The sequence below is a fragment of the Labeo rohita genome, chromosome 3 (genome assembly GCF_022985175.1).
Source record: "Labeo rohita strain BAU-BD-2019 chromosome 3, IGBB_LRoh.1.0, whole genome shotgun sequence".
Classification (NCBI taxonomy): domain Eukaryota; kingdom Metazoa; phylum Chordata; class Actinopteri; order Cypriniformes; family Cyprinidae; genus Labeo; species Labeo rohita.
The window spans coordinates 38390288-38416024 of NC_066871.1; the positions used below are offsets into that span (position 1 = coordinate 38390288).

The window sequence follows — 25737 nt, forward strand, 5'->3', positions numbered from 1 at the left end:
TATTGTATTTGAGGAATTGCTGACTCAATGGAGACATCTTGTGGCCGAAATATGTCACTATGCATCACAATTATCCCATGTAATTGCAATTATGCTTAAAGCGTCTAGGTATCGCATATGACATTACAATCTGCACCTGTGTTTAGATTTACAATAAGGATGTGGTTGTTTACCTTAAGGGTTTCAGTACTTCTCATTGACTTTGTCAGTCGCTTTCGTCTCTGTGGTTCCTCATCATAATCAAATCCATGTATTTTACACTGTTTTGTGCGACTCATGCATTTCTTCACATCCCAGATAGCACATGCACAGCTGTAAGATGTCTGTTAAAGATCACTTGATCTGGAAAGCATCTGCTGTGTACAAACTCTGGCAGACATCTATCTGATGTCTGGATTTAAGATGTATTTTTTAGTGTTTGCTCACTTGCAATACGTCTATAGCAGGGGTTTTCAAACCTGTCCTGGAGGCCCCCCCCTGCCCTGCAAAACTCCTGGTCTATAGGACGTTTCATATCAGATGTCAAATAGACATATATTAGATGTCTTTAAGATGTTTATGATTTAGAATGGATGTAAAACTGACATCTTACAGATGTCTTTCAGATGTTTGTACACAGCAGATGCTTTCCAGATCAAGTGATCTTTAACAGACATCTTGCAGACGTGCGTGTGCTATCTGGGATGATGATTCATTTTGTTACAGGCTATATTTGTCTATGTGCAAGACATGTTTTTGGTTCTTGTTTGTATTCACATCTTATTTATTCTGCTAATAACTAATCTTTCTTTGGCTGAAAACATTCTGTCTGTTTTTTCACATTGCCTTACCTGCTTCATTGATTCACCATCATCATCTTGCTTGTTTTGAATCAGATCTGAAGTAACTAGTAAAAAGCTACACTACAAAAAAGGCTTATCTTAACTAGTATTTTTGTCTTGTTTCTTGGCAAAATATCTAAAAAAATTCTTAAATTAAGATGCATTTACTAGATAAGCATTGACATAATATAGTTAGTCTTGTTTACAGGGGAAAAAATAAGTTTGCTTAAGTAAAATTATCTGCTAGTAGGTTAAGTAAAATATGAATGAATGTTTTACTTACCCCACTGGCAGATGATATTACTTGTTTTAAGCAAAATGCATTTAATTTCATTCTAGGAAATACATCTTAATTTAGATATTTTGATTATAAACAAGACAAAAATACTAGGTAAGATAAGCCTTTTTTGCAGTTTACTTAATGGATTTGGATATTAAGCATTGGGTATTTTATAGTCAAGTAATGGTTTATCTTGTAACTGTTCATTTTGGCTTGAATAGTTATTTCTACAAGTGCACTGAATGCATTTTTCTTTTTAAATTAGCCTGAAGAAAACCTGTTGTTCTTTGACCTGTTTTAACACACCCAAAGATTATCAGAAACTCCACCCTCTTACAACACTTACTAGGAAGAGACTGACTTGTTATTTCTACTTTCTGTATACCGACAAAACCAAAGAACAATCAAAGACTTTGAGAAAGACTTTGAAGGACTTTTAAGATATATATATTTTTCCCATTGTTCAGACAGTGAAGTAAAGATCACTGGAGCTCAAACATTAAATATGGCTTCACTAAATGTTTCTGCAGAAGAGCTTTCTTGTCCTGTGTGCTGTGAAATCTTCAAGGATCCTGTTGTTTTATCATGTAGTCACAGTTTCTGTAAGGAGTGTCTTCAACAGTTCTGGGGAATTAAGGAAACTCAGGGGTGTCCTGTCTGCAGGAGAAGATCCTCAAAATGTGATCCTCCATGTAATCGTGTGTTAAAGAACTTGTGTGAGTCATTCCTGGAGAGAAATGAGAGGCGTTCATCAGCATCTGAGGAGATCTGTAGTTTACACAGTGAGAAACTCAAACTCTTCTGTCTGGAGGACAAACAGCTGCTGTGTTTAGTGTGCAGAGATTCACAGAAACATGAAAATCACAAATTCAGACCCATCAGTGAAGCCGTTTCAACATATAAGGTAAGACAGATTTATCTGTCTGGAAACTTACACTATTTGTAAATATTATAGACAACTCCTCAGTACTATTTTGTTTGTGCTTGTATGTATAGCTACATGAACGTATAGCATAAGTCTCTGGTTTCTTATTGATTCTGACTTTAAATTATAGGAGGAGCTCAATATAGCACTAAAGTCCTTACAAGAGAAACTTGAATGCTATAAAAACATTAAAGGAGAATTTGAGAAAACAGTTCAACACATGAAGGTGAGTACTGATTCATCTTACATGTTCAATTATAAAAACTGAAAAATAAATTCAGCTGAAATATCTTCTATTGTCTTAAAATGTTTGCTCTATAAAATGCTCTGGAATTGCATCTATTATAACTGGAAAGATATGCTCCTGTCACTTTTGGAAAATACTTCATTCCTATTAAAGAAGTAGTTCACTTCACAAAAAAAAAAAAAAAAAAAAAAAAAAAAAAAAAAGAAAAGTAAAAAGAAAAATCCTGATAGTTTACTCATCCCCATGTTATCCAAGATGTTAATGTATTTCATTCTTCAGTCAAACAGAAATTAAGGTTTAATGGTTTGGAGCTTCAATGCAGCTTCAAAGGGCTCTAAACAATCCCAGCTGAGGAATAAGGGTCTTATCTAGCGAAACAATGTGTCATTTCAAAAAAACAAACAAAAAAAAAAAAAAAAACAACAACAACAAAAAAAAAAAAAAAAAAAAAAAAAAAAAAAATAAACAACACCACAAATGCTTATCTTGCACTAGTTCTGGGATGTGCATCTGTGACTTCATTCATTCCATAATCATGTTGGAAATGTCATGTAAAATATATATATATATATATATATATATATATATATATATACACCACAAATGCTTGTCTTGCACTAGTTCTGGGATGTGCATCTGTGACTTCATTCATTCCATAATCATGTTGGAAATGTCATGTAAAAAATTTTTTTAAAATTTAAACCTCATTATTTTTAGTCTGTTTTCACAGAAAAATAGATTTTGATTCATTAGTTCTAGCATTCATAAAATTAATTAAATGATTCATTGATTGATATTTCTTGTACGTGCAGCTCCTATGCTAGTATCACATATGGATGTATCATATCAAGCCATTTAAAACAGTATTGTTTTGTTAAGAGGCTGATGAAATTTATGTGTATTTACAGTTACGGAGACAGAACATCTACTACTAGAAAGTTCAGAAAGTAATTAACTAACCTACGTTTAGCCACTCACTCTTCATGAATAAATAACATTAAATTTGTCCATCAATATGTAATCTCTCCGAAATCATATTTACTCTCATATCTATAATAATCACAAGTAATTATTCAATGAAGAGATCGATAAATGAACGTTAGTTAATCAGCAAGTAAAATGTGTGTTAGAGGTGCACAGTAAATAAACATGAAAACAAAAAAGATGATTTCTGTGTTTTTTTACACTACATGTAACCCTGGCTTAATATTTTAGCTATAAAGATATAACATGTTCATTGATCTAATTTCTACATTTTATGAAATGCTGTATTAATCTAATTTCAGAGCTCTCTGTGGGTCATTACACATAATCTGCAAGATTTTAATTGCACTTACCCTGGAACTGGTTCACCCTCCACCCAGTTTTTTGTGCCCTGTGATGAGAAACATGGATTGCAGATACCCTTATGAAAATTAACCATGGTATTTATAGTTAAAATGTGGTTATACAAATGGCAATCAATAAACAAAAAACAAAACAAAACAAAAAAAAACACAGGTTGTTTATTGATTATCAGATTTTTTTAAAACCGGACATTCACATCTGAATCTATTCATAACACTCCTTTTTTAAAAATAAAACCAAATAACCGACACATAATGATTTCAACAGATGATATTTGTATGTATTGCAACCTGCAGGGAGATGATATGAGATCTCAGAGAGGTTCTCTCAATTGATTTTTTGATTGTTTAAATTTAATAGAGAATCTTATCTTGTCTTTTTTTATCTTTTTCCATGGATGCTAAGTGCCTATAGATTGAAGCAATTGTGATTTGATTTCAGTCTCAAGTTGAGCACACAGAGTGTCAGATTAAACAGCAGTTTGAGAAGCTTCATCAGTTTCTCAGAGATGAAGAAGAAGCTACAATCACTGCACTGAGGGAGGAAGAGGAGCAGAAGAAGCAGATGATGAAGGAGAAGCTGGAGGAGATCAACAGACACATCTCAGCTCTTTCACACACAATCAAAAACACGGAGGAGATGATGAAAGCCAATGACATCAGTTTTCTAAAGGTCTGCTTTCAGATCATGGATGGATGGATTGATTGATTGATTGATTGATTGAGTTGTTGATGATCAATGGTGTGTTTGTTCTGCAGGAGTTTCCAGTCTCAATGGAAAGGTGAGTGATCTGCCTGTGTCTCTGGTCTCTCTGTTTCTGAAGCCAAATCCACTGCAGTTCTGACTCCTGAATGTTCTTCCAGAGTCCAGATCTCACAGCCAGATCCACAGACGCCTTCTGGAGCTTTGATTCATGTGCCGCGTTACTTAAACAACCTGCCTTTCAGAGTCTCCAAGAAGATGCAGGACAGTTTCCAAAACAGTGAGTCTGGAGAAGATCTGTGCTCATCCACCAGGGTCATATCTATGTGGTGGCCATGGGTGGCCAGTGCCACCCTTGTTGTGCAAGTATATTATGCAGAAAATCAGTAACAGCTGACGTGTCAATAAGTTCTTCACTGATTGGCTTGCGCAAGAATGCAAGGATTTTTTCAACTGGGTGACGTGTATGATGTGAAATGCGCAACTTGTTTGCCGTGCCGTGATTCACTTCAATCACGTCACCCCGTGCGAATTTGCCTCTATTCTCATCATTTCATTGACTTTGTATGTAATCTTCTCACGCAAATAATTACATTTGCGTTTGGTATGAACATACCATTACACTGTGCTGGTAGTGCGTGTTCTTCAACTGCAAAGTCTTTAAGGGCCGTATCATACACTCAGCGCAATGCGGCTCCAGGCGTGACGCAAGTGTGTATTGCTAGTTTCAGCCCAACACAGTTATCATTTTCACATTCTGCACCATGTTTTTTAAACAGCAAATGCATTTGCGTCCCTTTTGTGTGCCCATGGGTGTGCTGGTCTGAATACGAGGTGTGTTCAGACGCATTGTTAGCGCTTTGTATTTTAATATAGAATAACTAGATAAGCTACTACACCAAAACTAAATATTGATTATGTCTCATCAGGTCATGTAATTCTGGATCCAAACGCTGCAAGTCCAGATCTCGTCCTGTCTGATGATATTACCAGCTTGAGATGCAGTGGGAATGATCAGCAGCTTCCTGATAATCCAGAGAGATTTGACAGGTGTGCTTATGCTCCGGGTTTATGTTTTATTTACAAAAAAAGGCTACTTTGTTCTTTTTCTCTGGCTTAATTCTCTTGCTTTTTATTATTACTGGGCAAAGATGATGGGGGCGGGGGGTTGTATTTACTTCAACTGCTCAGGTAATATCAATAATGACCCTTTTTAGGGGCGGACCAAATAGTTTTTAGGGAGTAACACATTATTGTAATGCAATACTTTTAAAACTAGCTATCCCCAACACTGTGAGTAGGATCTTGTTTGCTCAGTTGTGACTAGCATCCTATCACAGAGCTCTAACTTAAAGGAGTAGTTCACTTTCATATAAAAATTTACAGATAATGTACTCACCATGTCTTTCTTTGTTCAGTCGTAAAGAAATTATGTTTTTGGAGAAAAACAAGTTTGAACTTCCAAAATGCAGTTTAAATGCAGCTTCAAATGGCCCTAAATGATCCCAGCCAAGGAATAAGGGTCTTAGCTAGCAAAATGATCAGCCATTTTCTAAAAAAAAAAATAATAATAATATAAATTACATTTTTTAGGGTACAACGGGGCTAAAGGCACACACTAACAAAAAAAGTGCTTTTCAATGTGCCCAAGGTGTATGATTGCAGAAAAATACATATGTTTGTATTAAACATTTATGGAGCAACAGATTTTGTGTGAAAATAAATCATAAAAGTAGTTTGTTTTTTTTTTCTTAAAAATCTCAAGGCAAGGCCTTTTACCCCACACACAGTGTAAAAGCCTCACCAGCATGGGGCAAAAGGCACACAATATTGATACAAATACTTTAGTTAAAATGATGGCCAATTTGAACAAATCAAAATCATAGTTAGTGGCAGTCTTCTTAAGATAAAATAGTTTTTAAAAACCTCAAAGTCACACTAACAAGGTCAGGCTTTCCTTAGCTGTCATATTAAAGGTTGAGAGTCAATAAAACATCCAGTTTCAGCATGTGAGGTGTGATTTCATATCCTAAGCTCAGCAGACACAAAAATGCCTTCAGAGTGAAAGCCTTTGTCTGTTTCAAGCATTTTCATAACACACATTTGCAAACATATGCATGTGTGCTCCTTTCCTCAATTTCCCTCAACTCTTCTTTTTTGTCTCTCAACAATTTCTCACTTTTCTCCCACGTACTTTCCTACATCCTCTTTGCTCTCCCATTTCGCTCTTTCTGTCCTCAGTCACCCCAACAACATTCTTCTCTCAACCTCCCCCAACTTTACCTTTCTCTGTGCATCCCTCTCTCTCCAGATCTATGCTCCACAGCACAGAGAAGACAGAAAAGACCAGCATCTGCCTGGAAGACAACAACAAAGACTCCTCTTTTTCCCTGGGGAGTAGGACTCGTCCATCCACTACCATGTCCTTACTTACAGACAAGCCTCACTCACTACGCTTCAGCTGGAGCATGAAGACCACATCTTCCATGGAGCCAGGCAAGATGATGAAGGAGATTCGGAAGGTTCTCGATGCCAACAGCTGCGAGTATGAGCTGCGTGAGCGCTATGTGCTGTTGTGCATGGCCGGCAACCCTGCCCATGATGACTTTGTGCAGTGGGAGATGGAGGTGTGCAAGCTGCCCCGCTTATCACTCAACGGCGTGCGCTTTAAAAGGATATCAGGAACATCCATTGCCTTCAAGAACATCGCCTCCAAAATCGCTAATGAGCTGAATCTGTGAGAGGAAAAAAATAAATTTTTTGCATTTTAAAAAGTCTTTAAACAGGGATGAAAAGGGAACATACTGCTCAAGCACAACCTACTGGTGTGGTTAGGTACTGATAGAGATATACAGTGGGTACGGAAAGTATTCAGACCCCCTTAAATTTTTCACTCTTTGTTATATTGCAGCCATTTGCTAAAATCATTTAAGTTCATTTTTTTCCTCATTAATGTACACACAGCACCCCATATTGACAGAAAAACACAGAATTGTTGACATTTTTGCAGATTTATTAAAAAAGAAAAACTGAAATATCACATGGTCCTAAGTATTCAGACCCTTTGCTCAGTATTTAGTAGAAGCACCCTTTTGATCTAATACAGCCATGAGTCTTTTTGGGAAAGATGCAACAAGTTTTTCACACCTGGATTTGGGGATCCTCTGCCATTCCTCCTTGCAGATCCTCTCCAGTTCTGTCAGGCTGGATGGTAAACGTTGGTGGACAGCCATTTTTAGGTCTCTCCAGAGATGCTCAATTGGGTTTAAGTCAGGGCTCTGGCTGGGCCATTCAAGAACAGTCACAGAGTTGTTGTGAAGCCACTCCTTCGCTATTTTAGCTGTGTGCTTAGGGTCATTGTCTTGTTGGAAGGTAAACCTTCGGCCCAGTCTGAGGTCCTGAACATTCTGGAGAAGGTTTTCGTCCAGGATATCCCTGTACTTGGCCGCATTCACCTTTCCCTCGATTGCAACCAGTCGTCCTGTCCCTGCAGCTGAAAAACACCCCCACAGCATGATGCTGCCACCACCATGCTTCACTGTTGGGACTGTATTGGACAGGTGATGAGCAGTGCCTGGTTTTCTCCACACATACTGCTTAGAATTAAGGCCAAAAAGTTCTATCTTGGTCTCATCAGACCAGAGAATCTTATTTCTCACCATCTTGGAGTCCTTCAGGTGTTTTTTAGCAAACTCCATGCGGGCTTTCATGTGTCTTGCACTGAGGAGAGGCTTCCGTTGGGCCACTCTGCCATAAAGCCCCGACTGGTGGAGCGCTGCAGTGATGGTTGACTTTCTACAACTTTCTCCCATCTCCCGACTGCATCTCTGGAGCTCAGCCACAGTGATCTTTGGGCTCTTCTTTACCTCTCTCACCAAGGCTCCTCTCCCCCGATAGCTCAGTTTGGCCGGACGGCCAGCTCTAAGAAGGGTTCTGGTCGTCCCAAACGTCTTCCATTTAAGGATTATGGAGGCCACTGTGCTCTTAGGAACCTTAAGTGCAGTCGAAATTTTTTTGTAACCTTGGCCAGATCTGTGCCTTGCCACAATTCTGTCTCTGAGCTCTTCAGGCAGTTCCTTTGACCTCATGATTCTCATTTGCTCTGACATGCACTGTGAGCTGTAAGGTCTTATATAGACAGGTGTGTGGCTTTCCTAATCAAGTCCGATCAGTATAATCAAACTCAGCTGGACTCAAATGAAGGTGTAGAACCATCTCAAGGATGATCAGAAGAAATGGACAGCACCTGAGTTAAATATATGAGTGTCACAGCAAAGGGTCTGAATACTTAGGACCATATGATATTTCAGTTTTTCTTTTTTAATAAATCTGCAAAAATGTCAACAATTCTGTGTTTTTCTGTCAATATGGGGTGCTGTGTGTACATTAATGAGGGGAAAAAATGAACTTAAATGATTTTAGCAAATGGCTGCAATATAACAAAGAGTGAAAAATTTAAGGGGGTCTGAATACTTTCCGTACCCACTGTAAGTTAAGATTCATACAAATGGGGTGAAAAATACCACAATGACCTTTCCGTCCTGAATACTGTAGTATGAGTTTTGAAAGTGTAAACTCAGCAGGTTCTTGGTTCTTGACAAGTCTTGACAAGGTTTGTTTGTACTGAAAATGAATTTTAAACTAATTTCGGAGTGCTCATATACTTGCACACAAACACACCTACTGCATTTTTGAAGGAACTAAGCATAAAACACAAAATTTGGAAAGAAGTGTGGCCACTGACTTTAGACCCCAAAGCATTGTCAATGTGGGGGTGTGCAGTTTAGGAGCAAGAACTAAAGTTTTTGTCCCCTTCACTCCCTCTGTATATTTCTTCCACTTATTCAGTTGATGCAGTTACGCCTCACCACGGTTCAGTACGGGCAAGAACACTTGATTAATACAGAGAGGACTATCAGTTCTGGTTAAGGTGATTTTAATTTTTAAATCTGTTGGGGCCAGTTATTCGAAAGTAATCTGATTGGATTTTGACCATCGGATTGGATCAAATATTGAGGATGGGTTGCTCAAAAGAAAAAAAGGATTCTGAATTCGAATTAGATCACACAATCTAATCTTGGTTTTGATCTGGATTAAACCCTATCAGCAAATCCACCAAACAGCTGTCAATATTTATTCATTTCATCAAATTTAACAATGCACCGTCAGCGGTATTTATTCTGTTAAACCTGAAATATTAATCATTGCACCAGCCATGTATACATCTTTATTTTTTAGAGGTTATATGTGAATAAAACTATATATTAAACGTATATTAAATCTGTTCATCATTAAAGCCATTGTGTCCCTTCAGAAGACTTTAAATATCTTGGTTTATATAGATTTATTTTATGATCTGTTTATGAATGTTTTGAAGGGTTAAAGTTTCGGGTGAATAGACTTTCAATGGAGAAACGTAAATCTTCAAAAAAATATCTTCATTTGTTTTCTGAAAATGAACAAAAGTCTTATAGGTTTGGAATGACATGAAGCTGTGCAATTGATGACATAATTTTCATTTTGCAGTGAACTAACCCTTGAAGTATATAAATCTTGTTTATTTGTATAGTGCTTTAACAATACATATCGTTTCAAAGCAGCCTTTTAAAAAAATGCATTTTCTTTGTTACAATTTATAGTCTTACTAAGATACTAAGACTTCAGTAATAATATTACATTTACTATGCATAAAATTAGCTTTTTACAGCATTATTTTTGTTGTCTCAACTCCTATTTTCCTAATCGCCAGGACTTGCGCATGCATGCTGACTGCAGCAAGCTAGCTTGGAAGATGAAAAAGGGCTTATATGAAATGATCATCGGTAGTGTTGGGTACTGAAACCTGGTGTACCGGACCTAATCAGAAAGCAGATGTCTGATAATACAAATCCAACATCTATGTAGTAACATTGGTGTCCATGTTGTTTTCACATTTTGACTTAAAAGCACAAATGAATGCAGCAATTACACTTGCTCTGATGGCAACAGGTAGCCTACTGTTAGCTAACTTACAATAAACATGTCTAAATTATTAAAACGCCTAAAGCTAAACTTCCTTTGTAATGACTTGCAATGGGAAGCGTTTCTAAACCTGTTGAGAACATTATAATGTTTTTTATTCCACAACACCAGAAGGATGTGGTAGCATTACTATCATTACTATCATTACTATCCATAACCTTACATATACCTCAATAGCTTACAATGATTCCAGTCATTACTAGAGAGTTATCATGATCTTCACCTTAGAATAATTATCCAAATAAATAGTAATTCCTTCGGAAGGTTTGGTATTACCCGAGTTATTACTAGTGGGTTACATGATCTTTACTTTAGAATTAATTATACATTATGCATCATTAACATTAATTATAAACCTGTATATAGTGGTTATTAGTAGGTTTTTGAGAGATATGAAAAAAATTTAGTTACTGATTAGCTAATAGTGAACTACCACTTTCAACTAAACACTATTACTTACTGTTTCTTTAATCAGAATTTCTTGTTAGTCAGTAGTACTATAATGTTAATAGTGCATTTGTCATTTGTTCCTGTGTAGTTATTCACTAATGGATGCACAAGTTACACTGTAAAAAACAATTTGTTGAGTCATCTTAAAATAATTTGTAAACTAGCTGCCTTAAAATGTTAAGTTCAGTCAACTCAAAAAATGTTTATTCAACTTGAAATGTTAAATTATGCTAAGTGACAATATATGCTAAGTGATATATTCGAGTTGAATCAACTTAAAATTTTAAGCCAGCTGGGTTATTCACTAATGACAGAACAGTATTCTAAACTGTTACCTTTTATGATTTTGTGGCCAGTTTGAAAAGAACAAATTTTCTATTTAAACTCTAATCATGATTGAAAAGTGTGTGATTTGTGTCTCATTTCAGTCTTGTTTCAGTCTGTCCTTCACCGTCATCATCATCATCCTCATCCTCACAGACTTAGATCAGTCCAGACAGCCTTGTGACTCTCTTCTGTCAGTTGTTATGCTGGAGTCTCTTGTGATGATTGGATCCGTTCTGAGGTGAATCAGGCTGGTGTTAAACTGACGATATCAGACTCCACATTTCAGATATTATTCTTATCAGGACACTGTATCATCAGCACTCTGACTACAACACTGCTGGATTTTTAAGGGACATTTATGATTATTGTTTACATTTTTTGTTGTTGTTGTTTCAGTTTATCTGAGGAAATGTAAATTTGAATTATTTTAATTTCAGAGTTCAAATAAAAATGGTAAATTATTTTCAATTATACCACATTTTCTCTGTAAAATGTGTTTTTAACAGTGTAGTGATCAAACCTTCTATCAGAGTAAGAGACAGACAGAGGGAAAAGAACAGGAAGCAGAAGTCAAAATGGTCACGGTCACTGAATAATCTAGTTGCATTCAACAAGTTTTATTATACCAAAGCTAAAGAAAATTGCTGCTTTACAACATCATCTTATGAGACTGAAAACAATGTTTAGACATTTTAGATACTGACTGGTCTTTCTTTGCAAGAAACTTACTTGTGAAGACACATCACACAACTTAATATTAAACAGCAATAGAAAAATAATATAAACATTACAAGTATTAAATGAATTTATGTTAAATGATTAGATAGAGAGAGAGAAAATGTGAAGTGCAACACAGATGTATGTTTGCTCTCTTGAAGGCTGCTGCCAAAAAAATTTGATCTTTAAATCCTTCATTTAAAAATTATACAACAAATCATATTTTCTGACAAAGAATGCTAAATTATTTGTTTGTAGGTAGTTAATTGATTTGTGTGGAACTATTGCAACTCATGTAAATCAGCATGCAAGAATTTATTTTTGGGTCTCATTGATTTCATTTTTATATTCATTGGTGTCTTGAACAGATCACAGTTCAAGTCACTTTTTACTCCAGTACTTTCCAACACAAACACAGTTTCACACCAGAGATCTTTCTGAACAGTTCTTGTCTTGACTTCAGTAACTTTAAACACCTCATATATATCACTACAAACAGCATCATTCAAACCCTGATATACTTTAGAAGTTGATTTAGTGTACACATAAATGGCAATCGTATGAATCTTTTTCAAGTTATCTCCTGGAGGCTTATGATTCTCTACAGCTTCCTGCCAAGCCCTTCTGAATTTATGTGTGTTACTGAGTTCCTTCTTTAGCAATACCTTCTCCACCAGACAGGCCATGTTCTTTTTGCAACCCACATAAAGGTCATCAACAGAATTCAGAGCCATATCCAATGGAAATATCTGTTCATCAGCAACAGCTGCTCGATCCTGCAGCAACAGGCATTATAATGATCATTCATCAGTATTCATATATGTAATATTCTTACTAGAACACAAGCTCACCTGTAGAGTGGCTGAAATGAGAAGAAGAGCTTCAATCATCAGCAGCATTTTGATTCAGTCAAATCACTCAGATGATCCAGTAGATCTAGTGAAGAGCAGGTGCTGAAAGACAATGAGAAACACAACAGCGTTTCACCAATACATCAACTATCAGTGTTACGAATCTGGTCGGTGTTCTGCGGACCGCTCACCACCAGATGTTGCTCTCGCTCCATTATTACACACAGACTGTTGCACTACACCCCGGACTGCATGTCCCATCATTGATTGCGCCATACACCTGTGGCCAGCCAGAAGCGCTATAAAAGCCCCTTCCCTCTTGCAAGCCACGGAGTATTGTTGTTGTGATTTGTCGTTGTGGCTATTGTTTCCTAGTTTCCATTTTCCCGTGTTTGGTTCTCTCGCCTGGTCTTCTCGTTCTCGTCTGTCTCGCCGCCTGCCTACTGGACTCTCGCTCGTGTTTACGGATTATTCCCCTCGCTTCACCCCTTTATGGATTATGTTCGCCGTTGTTTGACCCACGCCTGCTTTACGACTCTCTCTACGTCTTGCCTGTGTTACACCTGTTTGCTACTGTTCTGACCCTGCCTGTTGTCGACTATGTCTCTGTCTCGTCCCATTAATAGAAGCTCGCGAATGGATCCGCTCGCCTCTCGCCTCTCACTCAACATTACAATCAGCAGGAATATGTGCATAGACTTGCATGCTAAAAATGTTTTACATTCAAATTTTCTGCTAGATTGCAAAACAATTTGAAAGTAAAATGAATAGTAATAAAAACAATAAAACATAACAGTAACCAAAGACAAACTAAAACCTTTAAGAGGAAGGGAAAATGTATCATACCTGTGATGTTTCACTGATGTCCTTGTTATATTCACCTTTTACTTTACCCACCTAATGAGCTGGGATTATTGTTGTCTTTTTGTGAGGTTCTTCAGGCGCTCAGGGTCAATGACGAGAGGAGACTGGAAAAGGCATAAAGCCAGATGAAAGCAGCAGTATTTAAACCAACAGATGAGGAAGTGGTTCTTTTTTTATATCACACAAATTAAATAAATAATCCAAATCAAATAAAAATACAAAAGTGCATTGCTTCTAAAAAGTTATAGCTAGAATGCACAGTACAAACGTTTTATGTTTTTTAAATCAGCAGTCTTGTAAAATTATTAAATATTTAAATGCCACTGTCATGGCACCTTTAACCACCTCTTATTCCATAACCCAATCAGAGACATTTAAATTTTCTTATAATCTCTGCTTTAGGATATGAAACTGCACGTATGCATATTCTTAACTGTTTGGTTCCCCTTAGGCTCTTTGCTCATGTTATACATGCCTCATATCTGGATTCAGTCATGCAGTGCTTGTTGTTTTCAGCTATAACTGATCAGTGCAGTAATTTCATGTTATTGATAGTAGCTCTGTTATTACAGTAGAAGTTCCAGTGGTGTCCTGACAATGAGATTGCTTTATAAATGTGCTGTACAATGAAAATGTTTGCATTTCTGTATTAATTAGACACAAGAAACAGCGTGTGAATCTCAGCAATGATGACAATCAACAAAATATCCCAATAAACAGACCAACTCTGAATATAAATAAAAGCAAATAACAAGAATAAAAGAAAACACTGAGGCAATTCAGCTGCATAATTTGATGCTGCAATGCATGCTGGGATTCATAGGTGTGTTTTGTAATGTCATCATGCATTGTGGCATGAAGCATTATGTTGATAGTCACATTATAGAGATTCTCTGAAAAATGCTGGGTTGTTTTTTCAACCCAAATGCTGGGTTGAGGCAGCTGCATAAAGATGTTGGGTTGAAAATTGTTCTTAATCTGTAACCCAGCAGTGCTGGGTTGGGAATGCGGACATGAAAGAGAGCACACATGTCATGTTAACAACTCAACTTCTTCAGAGGGAAGCGAATGCAAGATGGTTTATTCAGTCATTTTTTGTGTCCAGGAGTATTTTGAGATGTCATGGAAGACAGAAAAAAGGCCAAGTAGAGTGTATGTTATATTATGTAATAAAGACTAGCCTAGTTATTTTGAGGCTGATGAAGTGATAATTGTTAAAAGTAATGTTCTGCATATAATATTTCAGACAGATAATCATTGTTCAATAGTGTTTTTGTATAATAGTTTTATACAATATACAACATTTACAAAAAAAGTCAAATTGGGTCTTAAAACTTATATTCAACAGATTAAGTAATCAATAAATTGTTATTAGTTAAATGTGTCATAATTTATTAATTCCCTAATAACTTATTTTATTAACTAATGATGTAAATTCATATGTTAATTACCACAGTGGTCAAAGCTATGTACTTCAACTTCCAGTTGTCTGCTTTAATTAATCATTACCAAATGGTTTGCAAAGATATCATTGTTATGACTTTACTTGTTGAGGCACATGACTAACTAACTAATTCTAAAACCATATCCACAATGACATATTACTTAACAATTAGTTAATCGTTCTGTGCCTCAACAAGTAAACTTCTCCAGCACACTTAAATCATTTAAGAGTGTTGGAGAAGTAGACTTCAATGACAACTTTACCGACATCTAGTGGTGAAATTGTGCAACTGACTTAAAATGTAAATGACAGTTGACAACAGAAAACAGTTTAAAAATGGAGAGGCCACAGATCAATATGAACCCAATTTGTGTTGTATTTTAAAAGGGGTTATATTTGTAGAATTTACTTGGGCTGCTTACCGTGTCAGATGCCGACAGATGCTTGTGCTGTTCAATAAACTCAAGAGTTGTTTACTCAGTTGTTTACTATGCATTTCATAACAGTTTGTCATAAACATAAGCGTGTCTCTATTAAACTTTAAAATAAGCATCATGAATGTCAAACAGACCGCTGCTACATAAATATAGGTCTATAAAACTGAATGATAATAAATGTACATATAGCATGTTCTTCTGTGGTGCACTGATTACAGTACTCATCAATGTAAAAATTAAATTAAAAAAAAAAGGGAGAGAGATAGGCAATCAAACTGAAGGAGGCAGGGTTTACTGATGTGAAATAAATGTTTAAGTTAATCATAACCTTCCTTTTCCATGCAGGCCTAGCATTTGTATGCTTTTGAGATCAAAATGTACCAACACTTCAGTTAGTGTGTTGCAATAACAGATGCATATGGACAAGATGGCTTTTGACAGGTGATCACATTTAAAAGGACATTTTCCATTGTCAATTGAGGGCAGTGGTTAAGGTTTGATGAAATCAGCCAAAGTGCAATTTTGAGTTGTTGTGACTGAGTGCTCCCAAAGTCGTCAATAAAACTTCCTTTAAACAGCAACTTGTCTTGTAAGCTTCAGCTTAGAATTAGAAGTGCTAAAGTTTTTTCACTGAAGTTTTGTGTTGAAATCACTGGGACAGTAACATTCTTAATTAGTGTTAATGATCCTGTGTTGGACCTGTGTACACTCAGATGCTAGAGATTTGACAATGATACCAGCTTCTTGACAGAAGCCATCACTATATTCAGGGGGAAATTACACCAAATATTAGTGCTACCACTTGAATAAGACCTTAATTCAAGTTGAAACTTTTAGCAATTAAAATATTAATCAAAGGTGACTGTTATTCAAGGTGATGAATTAAAAGCATGTTTGAAAAGAAAAATCAAGAGAGTTGAATAAAATCAATAATGTCATCCTGAGATTTAGGGAGTTTTTACATTTTGAAATAAATAAATCAATAGATGCATAAATTCTTAAAAAGATAAATAGTAGGATTGGGAATATGCACCTGTGGATCACTCTGTGAAAATTATGACATTTTGAGCCATGGATAAACTTTGATAACCCATCTGAGCCTATATATAAATCATAATATATCCCAATTTTGATTTATGTATTGGCTTAGATGGGTTAGGAAACACAGAGTTGAGAAATGGGTGCAGGGATTCTATGAACTGATATTCTAACAAACTGCTTGTTCTTTTTCTGAAAAGAAGAACTTGCTTCATGAAAGTAAAATGTGAAACTGCTGTTATCAGACCTTCAGCTTCTCTCTCGAAAGAGGAAGTTGACACTTTTAAGGGGTCAACATGGAGACAGGCTGATTCAATGCAGGAAAAGTTGGACCTTTCACTTGAGAATTTTCCTAAAGACTTAGAGAACATCCTGCTATTCAATTCATTCTCAGTGGTGGCAGACTGAAGGTAGACAAACAACAGAGGTCACAGACAACAACACTATAGGCCTCGGAATCCCACCACTGGCTGAAAATCTAATGCAACAGCACAAGTTTAACTGATTGACAATCAAAGGAATTCCATTTGCTGCATTTTCAATGATAACTACAAATGCTGTCATGAGCAGGGGTATAAGATAGGAATGTTTTTTAGTCAACATTTGAAGTGGATGAAAAAAAAAGTTAATCAAAGATGTCATAAGACAAAAACAAGTTTTATTTAAGTTTTAGGACAACTTTGATGAAAGGTTTTGATCCACTTCAAATGTCGACTACGATATATGTTAACTAATATATAAACTAGTATATGAATCATAATTTTTTTTAATACAGGCAAGTCCATCCCTAGACATAGTATAGCAAAGATGTAAAAAAAAAAAAAAATGTGGTGGCTAAAGATGAAGACATAATTTCAGATATTCTCATTCACTGAATCAAACATGAATGAAACCAAGTTATGTAGGGACCCAAAGCTGAAACCTAGACCAGAAATGTGAAATGTGATCAAAGATGTTAAACCAGAAATATGAAACTGGACAGCTCTGACATAGAGTAATTGCTCACCAAGCAAAATTTTGAAAAGCTTTGTTTTCTCAATGTGGTTACAGATTTGATAATCTGGATCAATTAGCCAAAATTACTAAAATGGTTTAAAAACAGAGGCATATCTGTTTGTTGACTGTGTTAGATAATGCTGTGTTATATAGAGTCGATTTTCAAAACACTATTTAAAACAATAGACTAAAATTATACAAAATGTTTTAATTGTACAGATGATAAAAAATGTACTTTTTTTTCTGGTTAGACCTTATGAAGCAAGTCCTTAAGAAAGCTTACTAAGGTAAAATTGTTACCAGCTGGCATTAAAAACCAACAAATACGTTTGAGAAAAGGGAGACTATTGTAACGCCATGCCAGCAGAGGGAGCCCTCTCCCACTGACTGACTGTTGCTGCTCCCTCTGCTGCTTCGTTGGTTACTTCCTGTTTGGTGGCAATAAAAGGAGGCCTACATCAAACAGGCCTCGCGAAGTATTGTTTTGCTCATGTGGACTCTACCAAGCGGTTTTCCCTGTTTCCTTTGCCCTGTTTTTGTCTTTACCACGGTTTTGTTTCATAGTCATAGTTTTTGCTTTGTTTTTGCCATAGTCTTGTCAAGTTCTTTTGCCATAGTTTTTGTCTAGTTTCACAGCTCTGTTCTTTTGTCACTTTGGACTGCTCTCTCTGGTTTTGACTTTCTGCCTGCTTGAAGGATTACGCCATTGCTCTGTCTTCGTTGCCACTGTCTGTTTGGATATCGACCCTGCCTGTATTAACCACGATCTGTTTGAATAAAGCCTGCACTTGGATTTTACACGCTTCCCACGAGTCCTGCCTGTTACAACTATGCAGAACATGAACTGAAGAAATGCATGTGTCAGTCTTAAATGTCCTAACTACAGTTGGTGTACACCTTTACAAGTCTTTTAGAAATTTTAGGATGCATTTCTTGCTATTTGTTGTTAGGACGTGTCATTAGTTAGTACATTCTTCTTGCCACTTGTTTAATGTGTAAGAATTCAAAGTAGGTCTGAAGGAAGGATTTAATATTAGATTACTAGATTGCTGATTTCTTTCACTCTGCTTTGGAAATGTTTTTGACCACTGCTTAAACTTATATTACCAGCAACTGCTATTCTATTCACTTCAAGACTTTGGTAAGGAGCATGTAAAACATGTAAGCATGTTCAAATCAAGCCAACATGTATATGTGGGGCCCACATGGTTTCTGCTGGGTCTACATGGGTACCAAGTGGGCATGGTCCCAAAATAGGCATCTTATCTGGGGCCCACTTGGGTCAGCTAAGTAGGTCCCACACGGGCAAAAACAGATGGGCTCCCTATGTGGGACCTAGTTGGGTCACAAATGGGAAATGAGTGCTTGGGCTCGAAATGGGCAACACAAATGGGGCCCATATGGGTTTAACAAATGGGTTAGACATGGGCAAACACAATTAATCCCATATAGGCTACCTACACTGGCCCAAGGTAGTACCCACATAGGCCACCTCTATATGGGCTCAGAATGGGGAAACACATATGGGGCCCTCTTGGTCAAACCATATGGGTCAAATATGGGCAGACACAATCAGTCCCATAGGCTAGGCTGCCTACATGGGGCCCAAACCATATGGGTAAAAAATGGGCCACAAAGTCTACTAGGCTCCTATATGGGTTCTGACCTTGGGTTCTGAAACCCATATGGGGCCCTCTTGGTCAAACCATATGGGTAAAAAATGGGCAGACACAATCAGTCCCATATAGGCTGCCTACATGGGCCCAAGGTAGTACCCACAAAGGCTACCTCTATATGGGTTCTGAATGGGGAAACACATATGGGGCCCTCTTGGTCAAACCATATGGGTAAAACATGGGCAAACACAATTAGTCTCATATAGGGGCTGCCTGGGTTCTGAATGGGGAAACATGGGCCCAAAAACATGGGCAAACACAATCAGTCTCATATAGGCTGCCTACATGGGCCCAAGGTACCCACAAAGGCTACCTCTATATGGGTTCTGAATGGGGAAACCCATATGGGGCCCTCTTGGTCAAACCATATGGGTAAAACATGGGCAAACACAATCAGTCCCATATAGGCTGCCTGCATGGGCCCAAGGTAGTACCCACATAAGCTACCTCTGTATGGGTTCTGAATGGGGAAACACATATGGGGCCCTCTTGGTCAAACCATATGGGTAAAAAATGGGCAGACACAATCAGTCCCATATAGGCTGCCTGCATGGGCCCAAGGTAGTACCCAAAAAGGCTACCTCTATATGGGTTCTGAACGGGGAAACACATATGGGGCCCTCTTGCTCAAACCATATGGGTAAAACATGGGCAAACACAATTAGTCTCATATAGGCTGCCTGCATGGGCCCAAGGTAGTACCACAAAGGCTACCTCTATATGGGTTCTGAATGGGGAAACACATATGGGGCCCTCTTGGTCAAACCATATGGGTAGAACATGGGTAAACACAATCAATCCCATATGGGCTGCCTACATGGGCCCAAGGTAGTACCCACATAAGTAATCTTTGTATGGGTTCTGAACAGTGAAAGACGTGTAGGGCCCTCTTGCCAAACTATATGGGCATACACAATCAGTCCTTTATAGGTTGGCTACATGGGCTCAAGGTAGTACCCACATGGGTAATCACTGTATGGGTTGTGAATGGGGAAATACATATGGGGTAGTGATCTTCCCATCATGTGGTAGGGTGACCAAACGTGCCGCTTTCTGGGGACATATTCTGCACAGGATTTCTATATTGCTTAAATTAACCAGGTTGGTTGCTTGTGCTGCGGCAATGGATCATTGCATGACAACAAAGTACCGAGAAATGATTCGAAAGGATGGAGCATCTGCTCTGCTCTGCATAGCTCTTGCAGTACTTTGATGTCGTACAATAATCAATCAGCACAGTGAAAACAACCAACACCTGGTTATTTTAGGCAATTTAGAAATCATGTGCTGAATGTGTCCCCAGGTAGTGCCATGTCTGGTCATCCAAATAGGGGACCCTCTTGGGTAAGACATAAGCATTCTGGGTAAGACATGAGCAAACATAATCAGCCCCATATAGGCTGACTGCATGGGCCCTAGGTAGTACACATATAGGTACTAGGTGGAGTGGGCAGTGGGTTTGGGATCTATGTGGGTACAGTATTGACCTTATTCACCATTTTTAAAATATTGTCTTTGAATTTCCATTTGTGTGGTAGCTCTGTATATTTCTATGGCATTTCTGTCTAAGTAATTTAGCTGGTAAAGTGGATTTATGTATTGTAGAGTTAACAAAAGTTATTGTAAACACTGTAATGTTTAAAGCAAATGTCTTAACAAATGTCAGTAGACAGACAGAAGAAAGACAGAATGGACATTTATGTTTCTGATGGGAAAAATCCAATGTATATCCAGAAATCGTATTTGCAGCATATGATACAGGGGTTCAGAATAAAGTGCTGTTTCATTCAGTTAGCATATTGTGTTTTGTGTTCAGTTTTCTTTTTGAACCAACAGTACAGACTTTTCTTTTCAGTCTAGTCGGCACATGACCGACCTTCAAAGATGAAATATGATTGAAATAATGTCAGCTGCTGTTTTAACATTGACACAAATTGATAATGTATAATGCTAAATCATTCAAATTTGTTTTTAACAAAAAAATCTTTAAAAAAAAAAATAAATAAATAAAAAATAATAATAATAATAACAGATCTGTATGTTGAATAAATGTCATGTCTATAACAAGAAATATCTGCCTTTTGAATAATTATGATTATTAACATTTTATTTATTAGCATTTTACGATATTTTGATCAAAACACCTCTTCAAAATCCAAATGTATATGTATAATTTTAATTATTAGCATTAGTAACAATAATTATAATAGATACAGTTTTAATCTCAAAAGAGCAGTGAGATTCTGTGTGGACTTTTACATATCACTATTACATTTTTATTCATACACTGTCATGAAAACACTGTTTGACCAATTAATCAAATAATACAGCCAAAAAAATAAAACTAAATACACACACGTTTGTTAAAAAAAAAAAAAAAAGTTTATTTTCCATTACCACTCTGAAACAATTTCTATTGGTTGTTTCACCTGTTGCTTTCATCAGGATTGGTTAATCTGACTGTCATTCACGAAACTGGCCAATGACAGCCTCGCGCGCCTTTTTGCTAGTGCAGTTTGAAAATATACTAATCAGTTTGGTGATGTGCTGCTACTGATCCGCAAGATTACGCGCTCAGTTCCTGATTATGTGCCTGTTAAATTCTTATTGTAAACTAATTTGAACTGTGAGATGTCAACGGAGAACAGAAGCTGGAATGTGAACACAGAGGAAGGGGCAGACTGGATGTGTGAGATCGCGAAAACATATGGCGATGTCAGGTAACAAAACATTTTTCAGTCAAACCATCATAAAGTTATGATTTGTACCCACAATTAATTAATGTGAGTGAGAGGAAATTAAAGGGAGAGGCTAATCGCGATTAGCATATTAGCGCGCTGGCATATTAGCACGTATTTCAGTGTAAATTAGTGTTTGACCCTGGTGAAAAAATATATGCTGGTATAGGTTTGTTTGCTGGTTTATACCAGCTGGTTTAGCTGGTCCTTTGACCAGCTGGTAAACCAGCAAAAACCAGCAACCAGCACCAGCAACCAGCCATCATCAAAACCAGCATCCAGCATTCCAGCATAAAACATACCTATCAGCATATGCTGTTTTTTTCACCAGGGGAAGTTGGTGTGTGTTTGTGTGTATTAATGTTTAGTTTAAAACTCAAACTCATGAGAAGTAAAGGAGCACTGGAATAAGTGAAGTGAGTGATTAAACTGTAATTCACACTCGAAAACACTGGAATATATAGGAGAGTTGAGAGTGTTGTATGAGAGTGTTATGTTTTTGTAGATGACCGTTTCTGAGTATATTTTTTACTTCACCTCTTCAAATACTGATAACTTCTAATGATAAGATATTGGTTCACATTTTTAGATCAAGCACACGTTTTTCAGGGAAAACAGGCACCCAATACAGAGACTACAGTAAAATGTTAGTCAGTTTTAACCACTGTTTCCAGACCTGAACTATGATTATAATCATTATAAGTACATTTGTAAGACATTTCCTCCACTGGTGATAGAAAATCTGAGTAACTTTTTTCCCTGTTTTCTTTCTTTTTCTGAGGTGGCACAAAGAAAAGGAAATAGAACTTGTCACCATCTTCAGTCCTTTATTTTATTCACTGGAGAACATCACAGCCTTCAGATGTGTCATATCAGGATAAATGCAACTGCAGGTAAAATTATATTATGGTAGATTTAATTGTGGTGTACAATTTTTTTAAGATACAGCTTTTTTAAGATACAGTTGTATTTACCTTGCTATGATATCTATGGGAAGAGTCCATTTTTTTGTGAATCCTCTTTGTCTTTCTTTTGGGGATTCACATTTTTCTGATGGTATTGTTATGCATTAGGTTCATGTTTCGATCATAACTAACAGTTTCAAAGCTGACAGTTTGTTTATGTTGCCTAAATGGCTTATAATGGCAAATTTCAGTACAATTTAAATATGTTTTGTTTAAGATTGTAAAGGAATGGTAAAAAAAAGAAATTATTCTTTTTAAGGACTCGTTGGGCCCACCCCACTACAGATTCAGCAAGGATCCAGCTGATCACTGCCAATTTGAAGGAGGATTGTCCTTTATCTGCTACATTGCACTCTCACATCTGGTATGGATTCACTGACTTTTTGTAATGTGTGAGATGTTTTGATTTTAGTAAATGTAGTGATTTTGCTTAATTTTATTCTACATAATTTTCTTAAAAGGAACGTTCACCCCAAAATGAAAGTTCTGGCATCATTTACCTTTCATCACCCTTATGTTTGTCCAAACCTGTATGAATTTCTTTCTTCTGTTGAAGACAAAAAGATTTTTTGAAGAATGTTGATAATCAAACAGTTCATAGTAGCCAATAACTTTCATAGTAGGAAAAAAAATATTATGGAAATCATTGGGGCCCGTCAACTGTCTAGTTACCAATGTTTGGAACATCATCGGATGCAAAACCTATTTTTACAAGTTTGAACATAAATGTGTGTTGACAGTGTGTGTACACAACCACCCCATAATGATATAAATTCACACAGTGGAATTTTTTTAATCTTAATATGGGAAAAATCCAATGTAATCCAAGTAATATGCCTTTTTTCAAATAAGGTCATTGTCAGTGTCTTGTCGGTGTGATGTCACACCGACCAAGGCCGCTCCCATGATAGTTGATTGACATGACAGTCTTATCTTAAACCCACCCTAACTGAGCCGAGTGAGCGCTGAGAACAGTCCGACCACCATTTTTGTTTCGACTCCAGTGCAGGGGAAGACAAGACTATCTCCGATTGAGTGATTGAGGTGTTCTATTGTTGGATGCAGTAATGCACATAGTAGCACTCATCATTTACTCCCGACATCTGAGATGCAGAGGATTAACATTACTTTTGTTTTTGAAGGAAATGTGCCCGGCAGCCTAAATAAATGTGTCTATGTTCACGCGAATCATTTGTAATCTAGTTTCACCTACAGCAGAAGCGAGTATATGGGTGTTTTTTATGCATCTTTGCAATTCGCCTTTTCTTAATAATGTGCTAGTTAGCAAGTTTTGCGGTTAAATGCGGCTAAAGTAAACATTACTGATCGTCACCCCACAGGAGATAGAGGCGGGGTGGCAGAGCTCATTAGCGTTTAAAGGAACATGGAACAGAATGGCTCACTCTAAAAAGGGCTGATGGTAAAATGGGTGGGGTTTTTTTTACACTACCACTGAGAAATTTTAACCAAAGTATGTTAAAGACTTCTCATTAAGACCCTAAAGAATCATATAAACTTGTGGAAATTGGGCACCCAATGACCCCTTTAAACTTTGTCAGTACATCATAAATAAAACGAGGCATCAGTTTGCCAGCTGGGATTTATTGTGTCGTGCCACGCCGTGCCGTGCCGTGCCGCGCAGTGCCGCGCCGCGCCGCATCCAGTATAGAAAGTACACTAGGTGCATATGAGTCATTTAATCATTAATTCATACAGTTAAAAAAAAAACAAAATCATTCAAGATTAAACATTTTAAATAGACTCCAGTCATAGTATTTCTAGTACAGAACTTACACTTACACTAGTAAATTACACTTTATTTTTAGTTCAATGTTCAGAATCTTGATATCTGTTTGAATCTAAACAAAAATGGGATTCTCTATATATCCAGAATCATGCAGCTCTAATTTAAGTTATTAAAACTGAGACTCTTAAAGGAATAGTTGACAAAAACAAAAAAAATCTGTCGTCATTTACTCGCCCTTGAGTTGAGTAAAAGTTATTATTTTGTAGTATTTTAACATGTGTAAGTAACATAATATTTCACGTTTACTAAACACATTGTAGAAAGGTTATTGGAATAGCCTGTAAACAAGCACCTTTGCTGTTACTCTGTTGTTTTCCTTACTGTAGTGGAGCGCAGCATCTTCATACCTCATCTTCCTGAAAAATTTAAAAATGTCCTATTTTTAAATATATTTGTTTTGCAGAGGCTGTTAAGAAGACTGCACTGATGTCAAAGATCAGCCAGCAAGAATCTGAGAGGGAACTCTCAAAATGGTTTACTGGGACAAGAGACAGAGGAGGATTGAGGGTGTCTAGAATGCACAAATGTCTGTCTGCAGTGTAAGCAGTACTGAAAAATGTATAGTTGCTGCTGCTGTTTCTTACTGTCTCTGTTTTCTATGTGCAAATGTTCAAAGCTTTCAGTAAATACTGGTTCAAATACAAGTTCAAAATGTTTGTTAACTTTAACAATTAAATGATTTTAACAGTTAGGTATCAGAATATAGCATATGATGGGTAGTTTCAATAAAATTGAAATTTGAAAAGATTTCAATCTCACTGTGTACTGCTGAATGCTAATGCTTTAAAACTTTAAAACTTTTTTTAATCCCACTTGCAAGCCATACTTTATCCCATGTAGTTCCCACATAGAGTTTGAAGATGGGACCTAGGTAGGTTTTGTGTGTGTTTCATAGTTGGGCCCCACCTTAAACCCAGTGAAATCCTAAATAAAACCCACATTGGTAAATTGCATGGGGCCAACATGGAACCCGTGGACAAACCCATGTAAAACCCATATATTAAATGGAACCCAGATGGGTTTTGCATATGTTCCCTAGATGGGCCCCACCTAAAGCCCAGTGAAATCCTACATAAAACCCACA

General features: G+C 36.9%; 1 protein-coding gene and 3 long non-coding RNA genes across 4 annotated transcripts; 2 read left to right on the forward strand and 2 right to left on the reverse strand.

Annotated features, from left to right (window-relative positions):
* Positions 1-1327: 1327 nt before the first annotated feature.
* Positions 1328-11512, forward strand: LOC127163397 (E3 ubiquitin-protein ligase TRIM35). The gene is made up of 8 exons (XM_051106611.1): positions 1328-2005; positions 2157-2252; positions 4062-4292; positions 4379-4401; positions 4484-4602; positions 5252-5372; positions 6634-7059; positions 10072-11512. Exons 1-8 carry the CDS (start codon positions 1607-1609, stop codon positions 10103-10105), a joined length of 1449 nt encoding a protein of 482 aa, XP_050962568.1. The 5' UTR covers positions 1328-1606; the 3' UTR covers positions 10106-11512.
* An 809-nt stretch (positions 11513-12321) lies between these two features.
* On the reverse strand, positions 12322-13803 carry LOC127163433 (uncharacterized). The gene is made up of 3 exons (XR_007827482.1): positions 13535-13803; positions 12689-12790; positions 12322-12613 (listed from the first exon to the last, which is right to left on the reverse strand). It is a non-coding gene; the product is annotated as an uncharacterized LOC127163433 (long non-coding RNA).
* A 5353-nt stretch (positions 13804-19156) lies between these two features.
* Positions 19157-19956, reverse strand: LOC127163438 (uncharacterized). Its single transcript, XR_007827487.1, has 3 exons — positions 19858-19956; positions 19591-19724; positions 19157-19255 (listed from the first exon to the last, which is right to left on the reverse strand). It is a non-coding gene; the product is annotated as an uncharacterized LOC127163438 (long non-coding RNA).
* A 1224-nt stretch (positions 19957-21180) lies between these two features.
* On the forward strand, positions 21181-25524 carry LOC127163436 (uncharacterized). Its single transcript, XR_007827485.1, has 4 exons — positions 21181-21863; positions 22663-22774; positions 23106-23210; positions 25057-25524. It is a non-coding gene; the product is annotated as an uncharacterized LOC127163436 (long non-coding RNA).
* The last annotated feature ends 213 nt before the right edge of the window (positions 25525-25737 follow it).